At 35.9% G+C, this 21,023-nt stretch overlaps 1 protein-coding gene across 6 annotated transcripts in view; it reads right to left on the bottom strand.

Annotated features, from left to right (window-relative positions):
• Positions 1-911: 911 nt before the first annotated feature.
• Positions 912-21,023, bottom strand: part of BRDT (bromodomain testis associated) — an 81,334-nt gene continuing 61,222 nt past the window's right edge. For 5 of the 6 annotated variants that reach the window (XM_045478268.1, XM_045478264.1, XM_045478265.1 and 2 more), the window contains 3 exons: positions 6,777-6,982; positions 5,959-6,133; positions 912-1,125 (listed from right to left, as the gene is read on the bottom strand). In XM_045478268.1, coding sequence (XP_045334224.1) covers positions 1,057-1,125; positions 5,959-6,133; positions 6,777-6,982 — 450 coding nt within the window. In that variant the 3' untranslated portion in view covers positions 912-1,056. The remainder of the gene's footprint in view (positions 1,126-5,958; positions 6,134-6,776; positions 6,983-21,023) is intronic. The other variant, XM_045478269.1, reaches the window with a different exon arrangement.

The raw sequence follows: 21,023 nt of genomic DNA, 5'->3' as shown, positions 1-21,023 counted from the left end.
ATATATATATATATATATATATATATATATATATATACACACACACACACACACACACTAATTTCTTGGTTAAAAAATAGCTATAGTTGAGTGGATATGATTACCACTTTAATTCTAGCTGTTTCCTGAAGGTGTCACCACCATTTTAGCTACTAGTTGATCGTAATTTTAAAAATGGCTGTAGCTTAAAATATTTCAAAAAATTATATTGATTATAAAACAAGTGAAGTCAAGAAAATTTTTCCTCTTTCTCTCAATAATACAAACTTTGAATTTTTACTTTAGATGGTATCTTAGTACTGAGTGCAAAATGTTAAAATATATGAAGCAGATACACATGATTGGTACATAATTGCAACTTGAGGATGATGAAACAAAAATAATTTACAGATTTAAAATAAATACTATATAGTTAAGTAAAAATGTACACATTCATTGCTATCACATATTCACATTAAGAAATGTATAAGTTCCTATAGAAACTTATATCATATTTACTATTATTTTGCTCAAATTTAACATCAACCAAACCATAGGTAACATTTTCTTTAAGCTAGATTTCATTATCAACTTTGCATACAGAATCAGCAGAGAATTTTACGTAACCTGATGCTCAAAGAAACCAAGTATTATTTGTTAGAGGTTCTAAATGTTTTTGAAGGCAGATAGATACTTGTTATAAAAGTTAAAAACTCAACAGGAACTGGTTTTTATATACCTTTATATATTTTTTTCATTTTTAAACAAGGGGCTCTTTCGGATTTTCATTGCTTATACAGGCCTATAATACATAGCAGACTATTTATAAAATAAATAAAATCTGGGAATTTATTCAATTTTTAGGGATCCAAAATTATAAAATTTCCTGTAAATTACATCATTTAGAAAATGAACATATAGCTATTAAAAAATATAGTGAAAATTGTTTAATCATTTTAGAGCAGTCAAAAATACAACATAAGATTGGTATCCTGGTGTTTGAAAATAATCATTTTACCATATGCATTTTAATCTTTTAAATCATTCATTTTAAGCTGATGGTTAATTTAAAAAGTTTTAATCAAAGTTGTTTTCAAACATTGTCATAATATCACTTTGAAGAGTCATATCAATGGTACCAGCCATCTGTAGAAAGAAGGAAAAAATTCAATGTTACTTTTAAAAAATGTATGCCTTCATTATAACTATATAAAAATGATTACACAACATTTGAAACAAATTATACAAAATGAACACTATTTAACATAATGAGTTTATGCAGTTTTCTATTTCTGTTCAAATACTATCTGATTTTTGTTAAAATATTGCTCATATCTGGGACACCTGGGTGGCTCAGTCGGTTGAGCATCTGACTTCAGCTCAGGTCATGTTCTTGTGATCTCTGTAAGTTCAAGCCCTGCATCGGGCTCTGTGCTGACAGCTCAGAGCCTGGAGCCTGCTTCAGATTCTGTGTCTCCCTCTCTCTTTGCCCCTGTCCTGCTTGCCCTGTCTCTCTCTCAAAAATAAATAAACATTAAAAAAAAATATATTGCTCATGTGATAAGTAAAGGTTTTAAAACTTACAAGAACACTGAGAACAAGTTTAACTTCTCTCTTCAACTAAGAGAGTAAAGTCTCAATGTTGGCAAAATATTAAGAATGTGAACTGAGATTATATTGTTTCATCTACCTCTGTAATCAACATAGTGTGCTAAGACATGTAAAATTATTTTCTGAATAAACCAATATCTTAACTATTCGAGAAAACTATTAACATTAAAGTTACAGGCTTTCCTTGATTCTGCCACTTACTATGTAACCTAGGACAAATTTTGTAACCAAGTTTATTTTATATATTGTCAAATGTAGGTATTTATGAAGATCGAATCAGATTGCATATGTAACATTTAGCACACTGTTTTTCATTAAATGCTAAAAAGCCATTAAAAATAACAAAGTAAACAAAAAGCAAATTAAGACAAAGGAAATAAATGTTTCCTATATTTGAAGCCTTCTATAAATGCCCATGTGGTACTAGTCTTTGGCATCTGAAATGATATCAACTATGAAATTAAAAAAAAAAAAAATTTTATCAGTAAATAGTAACAGCCCAGAGTGATGGATAAATGTGCCAATTTGCAATCAATTGGTTAACTTCCTTGATGAGAATCAGTATTCTTATTGGCTATGTGGGAGAAGATTTAGAATTATGATTTAGCTACCAAAAGGATAATATATGTGACTCTTATAAACTATAAATATTTCTTTAAATATGCCATAGAAACAAAAGAATTTTTTTTTTGAGAGAGAGAGTGCATGTGAGCAGGAGAGGGGTGGAGGGAAAGAGAATTGTGGGGCTCTACCTCACAACTATGAGATCATGACCTGAGCCAAAATCAAGAGTTGGATGCTTAACCAACAGAGCCACCCAGACGCCCCAAAAATAAATTCTTAAAATCTTTACCCAGACCACTTTTTTTTTTAAAAAAAGGTTTTATTTTTTAAGCAATCTCTACACGTAACTTAGTGTTGAGCTCACAACCTCAAGATCAAGAGCTGCATGCTCAGCTGGTTAAGTATCTGACAGCTCAGAGCCTGAAGCCTGCTTCAGTTTCTAGTCTCCATCTCTCTCTGGCCCTCCCCCACTCACGCTCTGTCTCTCTCTCTCTCTCTCTCAAAAATAAATAATGGGAAAAGAACACTAACCATCTAGAAATCTATATCCAGCAAAAAACATATTTAAAAAAATAAAGGCCAGTTTAAAACACATCCACACAAAAACCTGCACACAAATATTTATAGTGGTTTACTGTAAATGCTGTAAGCTGGAAACAACCAATATGTCTGTCAATAGATGAATGGATAAACTGTGGTACATCCATATAATGGAAGTATTTAGTCAGCCAAAGGAAAAAAAAGCTATTAAGCTACAAACAGACATAGAGGAACCTTAAATTCATATTACTAAAATGAAAGAAACCAATCTGAAGCAGCTACATATTATATGATTCCAACTATATGACATTCTGGAAAAGGCAAAACTATGGAGATAAACAGATCAGTGGTTGGAAGGCATGAGTAGAACGCACACAAGCAATTTTTTTTTAAAGAAAAACAGACTTAAAAAATGTTTTATTTATTTTTGAGAGAGCACAAGTAGGGTAGGGGCAGAGAGAGAAGGGGACAGAGGATCCAATGTAGGCTCCATGCTGACAGCAGCAAGCCCTATGTGGGGTTTGAACTCACGAACTGTGAGATCATGATCTGTGCCGAAGTCAGACACTCAACCGACTGAGCTACCCAAGCACCCCCAGGTGACTTTTAAGAAAGGGAAATTACTCTTATTTTTTAGTAGGCTACACCCCCAGCGTGGAGCCCAATGCAGGGCTCGAACTCACAACCCTGAGATCAAGACCTGAGCTGAGATCAAAAGTCAGATGCTTAACTGACTAAGCCACCCAGGCACCCCAGAAAGGGAAATTAATCTGATGGTACTGTAATTGTTGATCTATGTCATCATACATTTGTCAAACCCATAAAAAGTACAACACCAAGAGTGAATGTTGAAGTAAACTATGGATTTTGCTTGATAAACCAAGGTTAACAGTGATGTGTCAATGTTGGTTCATGGACTGTGGGGTGCTGATGGTGTGGAAAGTTTTGTGTTGATGGGAGGAGGGGAGGAGTATGTGGAAACTCATTGTATTTTAAGCTCAACTTTGCTGTGAATCTAAAATGCTTTAAAATATAAAGTCTATTACTGATATAAAAAGGCCAAATAAAGATATTTTCAGATACACAGAAGTTGAAAGAATTCATTACCAACTGACCTATGCTACCAGAAATGTTAAAAGTCCTTTAGGAAGAAGGAAAATTGTATCATTTGGAAATCTGGAGCTAAATGAATGAAGAGCACTGGAAATGGTAACTACACAGGTAAACATAAAATTTTAACTTATTTAAAACTTTTAAAAAATTATTTTATGGCTTAAATATTAGCATAAAAGGGAAGGCAGAAATGGAAGTACACTGTTGTAAAGCTATTCTATCAAATGTGAAGTGGTATAGCATAACTCACAGGAACACTGTGCTAAGCTAACATATGTACTAAAATCCTAAAGCAACCATTAAATAACAAAGTGTTAGTGATAATAAGTCAATGAAGAAAATAAAATGGGATCATAAAAATGCTTGATTAAAAGAATTCAGGAAAAAAAGGAGATAAAAAGAATGGACAAACAAAAGAACAAGATGTTGCACTCAAACTTAACCATATCAATAATCATATTGAACGCAGTTGATCTACACACGCCTATAAAAGGCAGAGATTGGATTAAAAAAAAAAGATCTCAATACATGTTGCCTACATGAAACTCACTTTAAATATAAAAACACAGGTAGGTTAAAAATAAAAGGATGAAAACATTTTTTAAATCATGCCAACACTAGTCATACAAAAGTTGAAGTGGTTAGATTTCAGAGTAAATAATATCAGGAATCAAGTAAATCATTTTGTAATGAAAAGGGGGTCAATTAATCAAGAGGCCATAAAAACCCTAAATGTTAGGTGCCTAACAATGCAGCTTCAAAATACGTGAAATAAAATAGAATTACAAAGATAAAAAAAGACAAATCTGCAAATCATATAATCATAGATGCCAATGCCCCCTCTGGACATTTGGTAAAATGAGCAGGCAGAAAATCAGCAAGAATATAGGAGTCTTGAACAACATGCTCAACCAACTTGGCTACCCAACAGCACCAGAACATACATTCTGCTCATGTGCACACAGAATATTTACCAAGGTAGACCATAATGTGGACCATTAAAAAAGTCTCAATGGGGGCGCCTGAGTGGTGCAGTCAGTTAAGCATCGGTTATGAGACTGAGCCCTAAGTTGGACTCTGCACTGAGCTGAGAGTGGAGCCTGCTTGGGATTTTTACTATCTCCCTCTGCCCCTCCCCCACTCATGCTCCCTCTCTCAAAATAAAAATTAAAAAAAAAAAAGTCTCAATGAATCCAATACATTATATATTCTCTGATTACACTGGAATTTAATTAGAAATCAATAACAGATTACTAGCCAGATAATTCCCAAATATTTGGAAACTAATATACTTCTAAATAAATAATCCATGGCTGAGGGGCACCTGGGTGGCTCTGTGGGTTAAGCATCCGACTCTTGATTTCAACACAGGTCATGATCTCATGGTTTGCAGACTGAGCCCCACATCAGGCTCTGTGCTGAGCTAGCAGTATGGTGCCTGCTTGGGATTCTTTCTCTCCCCCCGACTCTCTGCCCCCTCTCAAAATAAAAAACAAAACAAAATAAAAATGAAAAAACAATCCATGGATGAAAGAAGAAATCCTAGTTTTTAAAACATCATTTTCTGTATATTAAGACTCCTAAGCAAGTCAGGTTTTTTTTCTTTCCAATCTTATTAAGATATAGTTGACATATAATAGAAGTCAACTTCTTCCTCTAGTGTTGAACTAAAGAAACACTGACCTAGGGCAGTTATGCAGATGGCATAACTCTGGGCCACAATTTATAGATAGTTTATTGGTTTTTTCAAGAGTAATAACTGTAAGTAATGAACCACTTTATGTGCCAGGCACTTTCCTATGTGTTTACTACATGTAAATTCATTCCATCTTTAGAATAGGTATTATTTATTACCGACAAGTAGACTGAGGTACAGAGAGGTTAAATAAATTGCCAAGCCCAAAAGTCTAGAAAATGGGAGAACTAGTATTTGAACCACATAGTCTAGTAGCTCTAAGACAATACTCTATCATTATATTCTAGATCTTTGAGTATAAAATTTTTATTTTAGGCTCTGATTTTAAAACTTGATCCTCACTAAAGATGTAACTCCACTGTCACGGAAAATCACCCTGAATATATCTTTGAACATGTAAAAGACAGTACTCTGTTAAATCTTTCCTTAGATTTAATGAACTAAAATTTACTTACTGCTTCTCTCCTCCTCCGCTCTTGCTCTTTCTCCCTTGCTAAATTACGGTCTTTGAGAAGCAAGAGTTTGTATTTATCTTGAGTTTCCAAAGACTGCTGATGTTCTTTCTGCTCTTTTCCAAGGCACTGGTTTTGCATTTTATTTGAAAAAGATTGTTGAATGCAGCCAAGGTCCCTTAAAGAAACAGTATAGCTCAAAGTGGGTTTCAAAAGTTCCTTAAAAGTTTTTATTACATTACAAAGATATGTCATTAAAGTATAAATATAAAGCAATGTTTTAGATTCCCCTTGTCATGTTGTGATGTTGATTTTTGTTATGATGCCATTTTTAAGCTTAACTTTTGATGTCAAATTTTACAAAGACAATCTATATTAACAAAGAGAAGTTTACATAGAAACTGTGACCAAGGTTATATACAACTGTATTATGTTCTTACACATAGAATGGAAACATTAAGACATTTCTGGAAAACAACGTCTTTCTAATTTAGTTACATTAGTATCTTTGATAGTTTAATCACTTGATAAGTTCTGTCCTCTTCAAAGTAGATACTACTTGTTAATTAAAAAAATCAATAAAAATTTGCTTTTTGCAGTTATAATTTGCTCTGTATTCTACTAAATAGCTTAATCATGGTCACTTGACAAAAAAGAAATTTAATATATTTAAAATTATATGTCCATCATAGGGAATGGAGATTGCTACACAGTCAATGCATGCAGATATGAATGAATACTTGAATAAATAAAAAGGAACTGATAAATGGAAAAAAAAAAAAGTCCATATCTCCTAAGATATAATCCAGTAAATTACAGACCTCTGATTTTCTTGCAATACTTTTGGTTCCTTTGTATTTTGTTCCACATGTTTCCGAATTAGTTCCTGTGTTCGAGCTTTTACTTCTTTTTCTATTGCTGCTTTTCTAAATTGGTTGAAGAGCTCATCTGAGGACTTTAGTACACCTGATGTTTTGACTGGTTTGCCTAAACTTTTCCAAGAGTCTGCATTCTTGATCTTTATATCCTAAAACAAATAGTTGATTCAGTCTGTGTCTACAGATGTCAACATTTTGGAAGGAAAACAATAATTTTTGATATAGTAATAGATCACAGTAAGATTCTAAAGAACTTCCTGTAATTTTATTAAACTTAAGTTAAAGGTAACTGATGTCAGAAAAAATATGAAAATATGATTAACAGATAAACTCAATCATCTAAGACCAAATTAAAATAGCATACTTACCAATTATTTCAATTTAATGTAAAACATATACAGTTGACCCTTGAACAACATGGGGATTAGGGGTGCCGATGCCTCCATAGTCAAAAGTCCATGTATAACTTCTGACTCCCCCAAAAAACTACTAATTGCCTACTGTTGACTAGAGGCCTTAACCAGTGACATAAGCGGTCAGTTAACACATATTTTCTATGTTATATGTATTACATACTATATTCTGACCATAAAGTAAGCTAGAAGAGAAAATGTTATTGAGAAAATCACAATGAAGATAAAAATATATTTACAATACTATACTGTATCAAAAAACTGTACAAACTGTATCAAAACTGTATCAAAACTGTATCAAACTGTACCAAAAACTATAAGGGGACCCACACAGTTCAAAACCTCTGTTGTTCAAGGGTCAACTGTATATTTAAAAAAATATATTTTTTAACATTTATTCATTTTTTTTAATTTTATTTTTTTCAACGTTTATTTATTTTTGGGACAGAGAGAGACAGAGCATGAACGGGGCAGGGGCAGAGAGAGAGGGAGACACAGAATCGGAAACAGGCTCCAGGCTCTGAGCCATCAGCCCAGAGCCCGACACGGGGCTCGAACTCACGGACCGCGAGATCGTGACCTGGCTGAAGTCGGATGCTTAACCGACTGCGCCACCCAGGCGCCCCAACATTTATTCATTTTTGAGAGACAGAGACGGAGTGTGAGTGGGGGAGGGGCAGAGAGAGAGAGAGACAGACAGAATCAGAAGCAGACTCCAGGCTCTGAGCTCTTAGCACAGAGCCTGACACAGAGCTCGAACTCACGAACTGCGAGATCATGACCTGAGCTGATGTTGGATGCTTAACCGACTGAGCCACCCAGGTGCCCCAAGGGTCAACTGTATATTAAGAGTACGAGAATCTGCAAGGAATATAAAAATAAGTAAACTAGTCACTGTAAATAAAGATATTTTTGGTCCTATAGGGAAAATAAACCAAATATACAAATTATTAATAAGAGGCAAAGAAAGATAATACCATATTTGTTGGGAACCCTCTGACATGCCTTTGTCTTTCCTTTCTTAATAATTAACTGATTGTGACTGCTGTTCTTAAGGGAGATGTGTCATGATCTAGATCAGTGCAATCCAACAGAAATATATATACTTTAAATTTTTCCACTACAGGGATTGTATCTGGAAGAAGGTGGAGGAGGAGGATCTTAAGCTTACCTTGTTCCATGGATACAACTAGGTAACAAGCATATAAATGTAAATAACCCAGAAAATCACCAAAGACTGGCAAAGCAGCCTCTACACAGCTAAATACAGAGAAGAGGCCATGTCAAAGAGGGTAGGAAGGGCTAGAGGTGGTGGGGAGCTAAACAGACCCAACAGACTCTCTGTGGGACTGTCTGTGGGAGGGAGGATGCTGAGCACAGGGAGAAGAGAGAAACGGACACCCTAGGCACCAGGAAGATGAAGCTCCACAATATTTGGCTTTGAAAGCCATAGAGGCAAAATTTCACAAGTTCTTACAATCAGCAGGACTTTAACACTTGAAACATTAAAAATAAGAGGGCTCTGAACTCAGAAACCAGGAAAGCAGAGTTCAAGTCCTTAAATATTCCCTGGGCACTGAGACCATCCAAAGTGATGCCACAAGCCTGGCAGTGTGCAAGCAGCCCTGAAAGGGGCCAGCACCACTCCAAAGTGACCCCTACCATGGGAAGAGAAAAAGATAACCACACACACCAGTTCAAATGCAGCCCCAGCAATAGGGTGGGGGCAGACATCTAGTCTGGCTGCAGTACCCAGCCACTAATGAAAGCTTGTCATGGTGGGGATCCTTGGTGGCTCAGTCGGTTAAGCGACTGACTCACTGTTCATGAGATTGAGCCCCGCATTGGGCTTGTGCTAAAAGTACAGAGCCTGCTTGAGATTCTGTCTTCCTTTCTCTCTCTCTCTGACTCTCCCCCACCCTCTCCCTCTCTCAAAATAAACAAACATTAAAAAAAAAAGAAAGAAAGCCTGTCAGGGCAAAACACCTATGCTACTGTGTCTCTGGCAAATGCTGGGTCTGAGTCAACTCAAACCCAAGGCAACCAAAGACTGGCTCATTAAGAGCATTGGGACTAAATCCTACCTACAACAGGCAAAGAGAGCCATTGCAGATGACTGGGCTGAAGGCAACAGTAAGGCACACACAACACACATAAGAGACACCTCTGAAACTCCAGGTTCTGGTGAACAGGGAGCAACTGTGTTGCAGGACTCTATAGAACCTCTTTTTCAAAAGGCCATTACTTTCAAGTGTAAGAGGTGTAGCTGACTTTCATAACACACAGACACAGACATACAGAGTTAGACAAAACGAGGAGACAGAAGAATGTGTCCCAAATGAAAGAACAGAAAAAATACACAGCAAGATACCTAAGTGAAACAGATAGGTAATATGCCTGATAGAGAAGTTAAAGTATTGGTCATAATTATACTCACTGGACTTCAGACAAGAGTGGAAGAGACTTCGGTGAGACCATTAAGAAAGAGATAGAAAACATAAAAAAGAACCAATCAGAGATGAGAAACTCAGAAACTGAAATTAAAAATAAAATAGGTGGAAGAAATAGTAGACTAGAGGAAGCACAAGAAGAGATTAGTGACCTGGAGGAAAGAGTAATGGAAAACAATCAAGCTGAAAAGGAGACAAAAATATAAATAAATAAATAATGAAACGACACTTAGGAAAGTCAGCAACACCATCAAAGGTAATAACGTTCACATTATAGGGATCCCAGAAAAAGAAGGGACAAAAGGGGGGAAGAAAATTTGAAGACATAATAACTGAAAACTTCCAAAATCTGAGGAAGAAACCAGAAATCCAGATCCAGGAGGCACAGAAAGCTCCCAACAAAAATCAATCCAAGGAGGTCTACTCCAAGACATGTAGAAATTAAAATGGCAAACTATAGTTTTAAAAGCAGCAGGAGGAAAAAAAAGTTACACACAAGGGAAAACCCCACAAGGCTATCAGCTGATTCTTCAGCAGAAACTTTGTAAGCAAGAAGGGAGAAGACATGATATATTCAAAGTGCTGAAAGAAAAAAACAATCTGCAATCAAGAATACTCTATCTAGGGGTGTCAGGGTCTCATTGAGCATCAGATTCTTGATTTTGGTTGAGGTGATGATCTCATGGTTCATGAGGTCAGGGCCTGTGTCGGGCTCTGCGCTGACAGTGCGGAGCCTGCTTGTGATTCTGTCTCCCTCTCTCTGCCCCTCCCCACATGCTGTCTTTCTTTCACTCTCTCTCCCCCAAAATAAATAAATACTTAAAACAGAGAATACTCTATCTTGCAAGGCTATCATTTAGAATATAAGGAGATAGAGTTTCCCAAACAAAAGTTAAAGGAATTCAGCACCACAAAACCAGCCCTACAAGAAATATTAAAAGAGGATTCTTTGAGTGGAAAGAAACATCCTAAGTAGGAATAAGAAAAGTAGGAAACACAGAAGTAGTAAAATTAAGTATAGCTATAAAAATCAGTTAAGGGATTTACAAAATAAAAGGATGTAAGGTATAACACCACATACCTGAAACATAGGTGGGGAGGACAAGAGTGAAGAATGGGTCCAAACTTAAGGGACCATCATTTTAATATAGACAGCTATATATAGAAGATGTTATATATAAACCTAATAGTAACCAAAAATCAAAAACCAGTAATAGATAAGCAAAAAAATAAATAGAAGAGAATCCAAAGTCTGTCACTAAAGAAAGCTGGCAAACCTTGAGAGAAGGGAGCAAGAGAAGACAGGAACAGGGAAAAACTACAAAGCAAACATAAAACAAGCAATAAAATAGCAATAAATCCATTCCTATCAATAATTACTTTGAATATAAAAGGACCAAATGCTTCAATCAAAAGACATAGGGTTTTGGAGTGGATGCAAAAAAGCAAGACCCATCTATATGCTGTCTCCAAGAGACTCATTTCATACTAAAGATACATGCAGGGGTGCCTGGGTGGCTAAATCAGTTGAGTGTCTGACTCTTGATTTCAGCTCAGGAGGGTTCCCCAGGGTTGTGGGATTGAACCTTGCATTAGGTGTAGTAACAGAAAAGCAGTTCTCATGCAAATGGAAGTAAAAGGAGAGCCAGGGGAGCAATACTTATATTAGACAAAATAGACTTTAAAACAAAGACTGTAACAAGAGACAGAGAAGGACACTATATAATCATAAAGGGAAAAATCCAACAAGATAGAACAACTGTAAATATTTATGCAGCCAATGTGGGAGTATCCAAATACATAAAACAGCTAATAACAAACATAAAGGAAATAATCAATAGTATTACAATATAGTAGGGGACTTGAACACCTCACTTACACCAATGGATAGATCACCCAAACAAAAAATCAACAAGAAAACAGTGGCTTTGAATGACACATAGCACCAGATGGATCTAATAGGTATATTCAGAACATTCCATCATTGAACAGTAGAATACACATTCTTTTCAAGTGGAAACACAACACTCTCCAGTACAGATTTCATGTTAGGCCACAAAACAAGTTTCAAGAAATTCAAAAAGAAGTCATACCATACATCTTTTTCTGACTACAACACTATGAAACTAGCCATCAACCACAAGAAAAAAAATCTGAAACAACACAAATACATGGAAGTTAAATATCATGCTACTAAACAACAAATGCGTCAACCAAGAAATCAAAGAGGAAATCAAAAAATACATGGAGACAAAAGAAAATGAAAACATACTGGTCCAACATGTTTGGGATGCAGGAGAAGCTGTTCTTTTTTTTTATTCTACAAATTATTTTTTTTTACATGTAAATTTTTTTTTAATATACATACTAGTTAGCATATAGTGCTATAATGATTTCAGGAGTAGATTCCAGTGATTCTCCCGAGTATAACACCCAGTGCTCATCCCAACAAGTGTCTTCGTTAGTGCCCCTTACCCTATCCCCCCCACCTGCAAAAGCTGTTCTAAGAGGCAAGTTTTTAGCAATACAGGCCTACCTCAAGATTCAAGAAACATCTGAAATAAGCAACCTAAACTGACACCTACAGGAGCTAGAAAAAGCTTTAAAGCCTAAAAGTCATCAGAAGGAAGGAAATGATGAAGATTAGAGTAGATATAAATGAAATAGAAACTTTTCCCCTAAGATCAGGAATAAGGTAAGGATGTCTGCTCTCACCACTTTTATTCAACATAGTGTGGGAAGTCCTAGTTATAGCAATCACACAAAAGAAAGAAATACAAGGCATCCCAATTGGTAAGGAAGAAGTAAAACTTTAGCTGTTTGTAGATTACATGATACTATATATAGAAAACCCAAACATTCCACCAAAAAAACTACTAGAACTGATAAATGAATTCAGTGAGGTCACAGGGTTCCAAAAAAAAAAAAAAATCACATAAATCCATTGCATTTCTATATGCTAAAAATGTAGTAGCAGAAATTAAGAAAACAATCCCATTTACAATTGCACCAAAAACAGTAAGACACATAAGAATAAACTTAACTAAGGAGGTGAAAGACCTGTACTCTAAGAAGTATAAACTATTGATGAAAGAAACTGAAGAAGACACAAACAAATGTAAAGGTATTTCATACTCATGGGTTGGAAGAACAAATATTGTTAAAATGTTCACACTACCCAAAACAATCTACTGATTTAATGCAATCCCTATCAAAATCTCTATAGCATTTTTCACAGAGCTAGAAGAAATAATCTTAAAATTTGTACAGAACCACAAAAGACCCCAAATTCCCAAGGCAATATTGGACAAGAATGAAACTGGAGGTATCACAATCCCAGATTTCAAGATATACTACAAAGCTACAGTAACCAAAACAGAATGGTACTGGCACAAAAATAGACACATTGATCAATGGAACAGAATACAGAGCCCAGAAATAAACCCATGATTAATCTTTGACAAAAACAAATCTTTGACAAAGGAGGCAAGAATATGCACTGGGAGAAAAGACATTCTCTTCAACAAACGGTGTTAGGAAAAGTGAACTACTTTCTTAGACTATACACAAAAATAAACTCAAAATGGATTAAAGATTTAGACATGAGTCTTGAAACCATAAAAATCCTTGAAGAGAGGAGAGGCAGTGATTTCTCTAACATCAGCCATAGCAACATTTTTCTAGATATGTCTCCTGAGGCAAGGGAAACAAAAGCAAAAATAAACTATTGGGACTACATCAAAATAAAAAGCTTCTGCACAGCAAAAGAAACAATAAAAAGAACTAAAACACAACCTACTGAATGGAAGAAGATATTTGCAAATGTCATATTGGATAAACAGTATCCAGAATATATAAAGAACTTAACACCAAAAACCACAAATAATCCAATTTAAAAATGGGCAGAAGACATGAAAAGGCCATTTCTCCAAAGACAGACAGATGGCCAAAAGATGCATGAACAGATGCTCAACATTACTCATTAGGGAAATGAAAATCAAAACCACAATGAGATCACCTCACACCTGTCAGAATGGCTATAATCAAACACACAAGAAACAAGTGTTGGCAAGGATGTGGAAAAAAAACAGACCCTTGTGCACTGTTGTTGGTGGACATGCAAACTGGTGCAGCCACTGTGGAAAACAGTATGAGGAGTCCTCAAAAAATAAAAAATAGAACTACCCTATTCCATTACTGGGTATTTATCCAAAGAATATGAAACACTGATTCCAAAAGATATATACACCCCTATTTTTATTGTAGCATTATTTACAATAGCCAAGTTATGGAAGCAACCCAAATGTCCATTGATAGATGAGTGGATAAAGAGTAGTATATATATACAACGGAATATTACTCAGCCACAAAAAGGAACGAAATCTTACCAGTTGCAACAACATGGATGGATCACTTAGCATCTAGCTAAGTGAAATTAGCTATTCAGAGAAAGACAAATAGCATATTATTTCACTCATGTGGAATTTAGGAAACAAAACAAAAAAGACAAACCAAAAAACAGACTCTTAATTGTAGAATACAAATTGATGGTTACTAGAGGGGAGGTGGGTGGGAGGATAGGTGAAAGAAGTGAGAGGGATTAAGAGTACACTTATCATTATGAGCAATGAGTAATGTATGGAATTGTTGAAATCACTTTTTGCACACCTGAAAGTAATATAACACTATGTTAACTACACTGGAATTAAAATTTTTAAAAATATTCTAATACATTAACAAGTTTAAAAAGTGTAAAATTTTAGTATTTATCCAAATATACTCAAAGCATTATTTCAACATATACTCAGTGTAAAAGTTTGAAGATAATTTTATATTTTTTGTAAGTCCAAATTGGTGTTTATTATATATTTATAGCATATCTCAATTCAAATGCTAAACTGATTGGAAACAATTGATTTGCAACTGCATTTCATGAAACATACAGCTGAAAAAGTATATATGCACAATCAAGCTGTTCCAAACATACTTAAATGTTCCAAAAAGTGAACAGAGTACCAATTTTGAAATTTAATTAAATAAGGATTAAAACTTAGTTCTTCAGTTGCAGTAGCCACACTTCAAGGTTTCAATAACCATATGTGGATAGTGGCTACCATATCAGACATTGGACAATTCAAGTCTAGATGGCCCTTCTAAGAGTTAACATGCCACATCATCTAGTATAGATCATGTGCTATGCCACAAAACAAGTCTGCATAAATTTAAAAAGATTGAAATTTATCGAGCATCATTCTTGACCACAACATTATGAAACCAGGAATCAATTACAAGAATAAAACTGGAAAATTCACAAATATGGAGATTAAACAACATTCTACTACTGAACAACCAATGGCTCAAACAAGAAATCAAAAAGTAAAAAATATCTTGAGACAAATGAAAATGGAAATATACCAAAATGTATAGGATGCAGAAAAAGCAGTTCAGGAGGAAAGTTCACAGTGATAAATGCACACACAAAAAACAAGAAAGATCTCACAAAACCTAACTGTATATACCTCAAGGAACCAGAAAAAGAACAAAGCCCAAGGCTTACAGAAGGAAGAAACAAAGACCAGAGTAGAAATAGATTTTTAGGGGCACTTGGGTGGCTGGGTGGATTAAGCATCCAACTCTTGATTTCAGCTCAGGTCATGATATCATGGTTCGTGGGTTCAAGCCCTATGTTGGGCTCTGTGCTGAGTGTGGAGTCCGCTTGGGTTTCTCTCTCTCCATATTTCTCTGCCCCTTTCCCACTCACACTCACTCTTAAAATAAACAAACTTAAAAAAAAGAAAGAGTCCTAAAAGACATTAGAAAAGATCAGTGAAACTAAAAGCTGATTTTTTTTTGTAAAGATAAAGGAAATAGACAAACCTTTGACTAGACTCACAAGAGAAAGAAGACTCAAATAAGCAGAATCATAAATGAAAGAGATATACAACTTATACCACAGCAATACAAAGGAAGATAAGAGTCTACTATAAGCAATTATATGTCAATGACATGGACAACCTGGAAGAAATGTATAAATTTCTAAAAACATAATCCTCCAAGACTAAATGATGAAACAGAAAATCTGAACAGAATAATTACTAGTGAGGACACTAAGTAATCAAAACCCTTCAAACAAACAAACAAAATCTAAGACCAGATGGCTTCACATTTAAAGAATTAATACTAATCCTTTTCAAGCTCCCCCCCCCCCAAAATTAAAGGGGAAGTCTTTTTTTTTTTTTTTAAAGTGCATTTATTGTGTATGTGTGTGGGGGGGGGGGGGAGGGACAGAGAGAGGGAGACAGAGGACCCAAAGCAGGCTCAGTACCGACAGAGAGACCAATATGGGGCTCGAATTCACTAACTGTGAAATCATGTCCTGAGCTGAAGTCAGATGTTTAACTGACTGAGTCACACAGGTGCCCTGAAGGGAAAGTCTTTCAAACTCATTTTATGAGGCCAGCATTACCCTGATACCAAAACCAGATAAGGACACAAGAAAATTATAGGCCAATATCCCTAATGAACATACATACATACAAAAGTCCTCAACAAAATATTAGCACACCCAATTCAACAATACATTAAAGGCATCATATATCACAATCAAGTAGGATTTATTCCAGGGATGCAAGGATGGTTCAACATCCACAAATCAATATGATATACTAGATTAAATGAAGAATAAAAATCATATGATTACCTCAATGCAGAAAAGGCATGTAACAAAATTCAACACCTGTTTATGGTAAAAACTCTCAATAAAGTGGGCATCAAAGTAAGATGCCTCAACATAATAAAAGCTGTATCTGACAAGCCCCACAGCTAATATAACAGTGAAAAGATGAACGTTTTTCCTCTAAAATCAAGAACAAAATAAAGATGCCCACTCTTGGCAATTCTATTCAACATTGTATTACAAGTCCTAGCAAGAGCAGTTTGGCAGGGTAAAGACAAGGCAGTCAAATCAGAAAGGACGAAGTAAAACTGTCAGTACTTGCAGATTACATGATAGTATATATAGAAAACCCTATAGACTCAACAACAACAAAAACCTGTTAGAACTATTAAACAAATTCAGTAGAGTTGCTGGACACAAAATTATATGAAAATTTATGCTGTTTCTATACACTAATAACAAACTGTCAGAGACACTAAGAATACAATGCCATTTACAATTATATCAAAAAAGAAAAACAAAAAATACCGAGGAATAAACTAAGGAAGTCAAAGGCCTATACACTGAAAACTGTAACCATGGTGAAATAAACTGATGAAAGAAATTGAAGAAGACATAAATAAATGAGAAGATATTCCAAGCTCCTGGATTGAAAGGATTAATATTGTTAAAATGTCCATACTACTCAAGGCAGTCTACAGATTCAGTGAAATCCGTATCAAAATTTCAATGGCATTTTTCACAGAAATCAATCTTTAAATTTTTATGGAACCACAAAAGACTTCAAGTAGCCAAAGAAATCTTGAAAAAGAATAAAATTAGTATCATGTTTCTGAATTTCAAACTACATTATAAAGCTATAGTAATCACAACACTATGGTATTGACGTAAAAACAGACACATAGGTCAACCGAGCCCAGAAGTGAAATTATACAAATTTGGTCCATTAGTGTACAAGAAAGGAGTAAAGAGTATAGAATGAGCAAAGAAAAATCTCTTCAATAAATGCTATTTAAAAAAAAATTTTATTTAGGGGCACCTGGGTGGCTCAGTTGGTTAATAAGCATCTGACTTTGACTCAGGTCATGATCTCACAGTTTGTGGGTTCAAGCCACACATCAGGCTCTCTGCAGCCAGCGCAGAGCCTGCTTCAGATCCTTTGTCCCTCTCTGCCCCTCCACTGTTCATGCTCTCAAAAATAAACACTTAAAATAAACAAAAATGTTTATTTATTTGAGAGAGAGAAAGAGAGCATGTGCATCCATGAGCACAGGAGGGGCAGAGAGAAAGAGAGAAAATCCCAAGCAGGCTCCATGCTGTCATCACAGAGCCTGACACGGGACTTGATTCTGTAAGCCATGAGATCATGACCTGAGCCAAAATCAAGAGTCAGATGCTCAATCAACTGAGCCACCCAGGTACCCCTTCAGTAAATAGCATTGGGAAAACTGGATAGCCACATGCTTCTATACAACAAAGGAAACCATCTACAAAATGAAAAGGCCACATATTGACTAGAAAAACTGTGCCTGTGTTCATTACAATACCCAAGACATGAAAACAATCTAGGTGTCCACTAATGGATGACTAGATTAAGAAAATGTGGTACACATACAATAATGGAACATTACAAGTAATGGACTATTATTCAGGCAACAAAAAGAAGAAAATCTTGCCATTTGTAATGACATAGGTTGACTTTGAGAGTGTTGTGCTAAGTGAAATAAGGCAGATAGAGAAAGATAAATGCTGTATAATTTCACTTGTATGTGGAATTAAAACAAACAAAACCAAACTCTTGATAAAATGAATTGGTGGCTGTCAGAGGAGGGTAGTGACAAGTGGGGAAATTGGGTGAAGAGGGTTAAAAGGTAGAAACTTCTGGTTATAAGTCCTGCAGATGTAGTGTATAGCATGGTCACCATACTTAATAATACTGTATTATATTTGAAAGTTCTAAGAGAATAGATCTTAGAAGTTTGCATCACAAGAAAAACGATTTGTAACTATGTGTGGCACTAGACTTAACTGTGGCGATCATTTCACAATAAATACAAATATTTAATCATTATATACAAATACTGAATCATTATGTTGTACATCGGAAAACCAACATGTTGTATGTCAATTATTTCTCAATAAAAACAAAAGATTTAACCTGCCTAGCTATGGTAGGAAAGTATACAATACCTAAACATCCTCTGTTGAAATTTATTTTTTGATAATTTTCTCCTTAATAAGTATGCTTACTTACTCTTTTCACAGATTTCCATGAAATACTAGGAGAACTTGTCAAGAGTCCCAAATAAAGCATAAGAAAATTTATGACTATATATACTCACAGGCCCTTAATTTCTATCCTGAAGTACTAAAGAGAGTCAAACATCACCAGGAGTCACCTAGATATCCTTCACAAGTGCTTCCAAAATTGCCCATGAACCCTATTTTTGTTCTTACCCATGGAATGAGCTAGAAATGAGTTGCAGAATTCCTTTGGATACTTAAGTGATTTAAAGCATGTCATCTTCAGGGGGAGGGGCCCAAGATGGCGGAGCAGCATGGAAGTTTTTTGCATCTCTGGCCCCTGAAATGCAGCTACATCAACACCAACACATCTTTCACACCTAGAAAATTGATCTGAGGATTAACACAGCAATTTGCGTAACCTGAACCACAGAACTCAGCAGATGCAGCACAGAGAGGTGAACTTGGGGAGAGAAGTTGCAGAGGGTAGGGAGCTGTTTTTGCTTGCAGAGAGAGGACAGAGATAGGAGGGCAGAGTATAGGAAAAGCACCCCCCCCCCAAAAGCAGCTGAAGAGAAAGAGTGCAAACACCCATAAGTGACTTAACAAGAAAGGGAGAAAGAAAAAAGGAGAAAGGAGAGGGTTTGGATACCCCTAAGACTCTATGAACAGGGGAGTGCAGAGTCTGAAACTCTGCAGCTCAATACCTGGTGGAGCGCTGGTGGGAAGGGTGAATCCTGAGGAGCAGACAGCAAGGTCTGAGGGGTCCTCAGGCCACATGGGGAGAGGTGGTTCCGAGGCTGTGCAGCCTCCACAGAGGCAAAGGTGCCCACAGACTCCAGAAAACAGCCACATTTGCTAGTGTTGGAATAAGGATGTTACGGGGTGGTGAAGTTTGGCGCCAGATGTGTGTTGCAATTTACCATAATCCCTGAAACACTGCTGCTACACGATTGCGATTGCACAAACTTTTTTGGGCGTGGGCTGGCATCCAGCCACAGGCTCTGGGCATTTGTAGCAGCGTGGCTGAGTGACTGTTTCTGGGGGCAGGCCAGAACCTGGCCATTGCTCAGACAGACAGTCCCACAGAGTGTCTGAGTGGGTCAAAGCCGCAGGGCTCTCAGAAGTGACGGGTTTGGAAACACAGCCCTATCTGAGATAAAACTTGGGAGGGAGGTACTGCCTGGCAGGCTGATGGCTTGGTAGCAGATGGTGTAGAAGCAGGGAGTGGATAGAAGCTGGAGAAAAAGGAGAGGTGCTTGACTGCCAGTCGGGGAGAACACAGAATTCCAATACCAGAGACAAGGTAGCTGGGTGATGCCATTTTCACCTCTCCCAAGCATGCATATACAAAAATACATGCACCAAAACAATCCACCCCAGTAAACTAAGCAGCACCATTTAGTGGAGAATGGACCAGCTACACAAGCCCTGTCCAACTGTGCCAACCACAGTCTAGAGGAATACCACAAATCTCTCTGCCTGCTTAGTATACAGACTATAGAGTGCTTCATAGTTTGACTTCTAGGGAAAACTGAATGTAATTCCAATCGTATTTCATTCTGTTCACTGGTCCATCTATTCAATTTTTTTTTCTTTTCTTTTTCATTAATACAAAGAGAAAAAATTATTTTTATTTTCTGTTCTTATAAAAATGAATTTTTTTCTATATTTTTTACTTTTTTGTAAATTTTTATTCTATTTTACTTTCATCATTTCATTGTATGCTATTTATTAATTTTTTTTAAATTTTCAAACATTTTCTTTTTTTGTTTCCCTTTTTTCTCAATTCTATCAAATGTCTTTCAACAACCAGACCAAAACACACCTAGGATCTAGCATCCTTTATTTGATTTTTTTGTGTTGTTTTTAATTTTTTAATTTTAATTTTTTATTTTATTCTATTTCTTCCTCCAAAATGACAAGACAAAGGAATTCATCTCAAAAGAAAGAATGGGAAGAAATGACAGCCAGAGCCTTAACACAGATACAAGAAAGATGTCTGAGCCAGAATTTAGAATCATGATAATAATACTAGCTGAGTTGAAAACACAGAATCCCTTTCTGTGGAGATAAAAAGTAACATCTAGTCAGGATGAAATTTAAAATGCTATAACTGAGATTCAATCTTGAATAGATGCCAGGTGGCAAGGATGGATGAAGCAGAGCAGAGAATCAGTGACATAGAGGACAAACGTATGGAGAATACTGAAGTAGAAAAAAAAGAGGGAAACTAAGGCAAAAGAACACAATATAAGAATTAGAGAACTCAGTGACTCATTAAATAGGAGTAACATCTGAATCATAGGTGTCCCAGAAGATGAAGAGAAACAAAAGGGGGTAGAAGGTTTATGTGAGCAAATCATAGCAGAAAACTTTACTAACCTGGGGAAAGTCACAGACATGA

Source organism: Leopardus geoffroyi, chromosome C1 (assembly GCF_018350155.1).
Source record: "Leopardus geoffroyi isolate Oge1 chromosome C1, O.geoffroyi_Oge1_pat1.0, whole genome shotgun sequence".
Lineage (NCBI taxonomy): Eukaryota > Metazoa > Chordata > Mammalia > Carnivora > Felidae > Leopardus > Leopardus geoffroyi.
The sequence above is the reverse complement of the archived record's forward strand: the minus strand, read 5'-3'. Positions and strand labels throughout refer to the sequence as shown.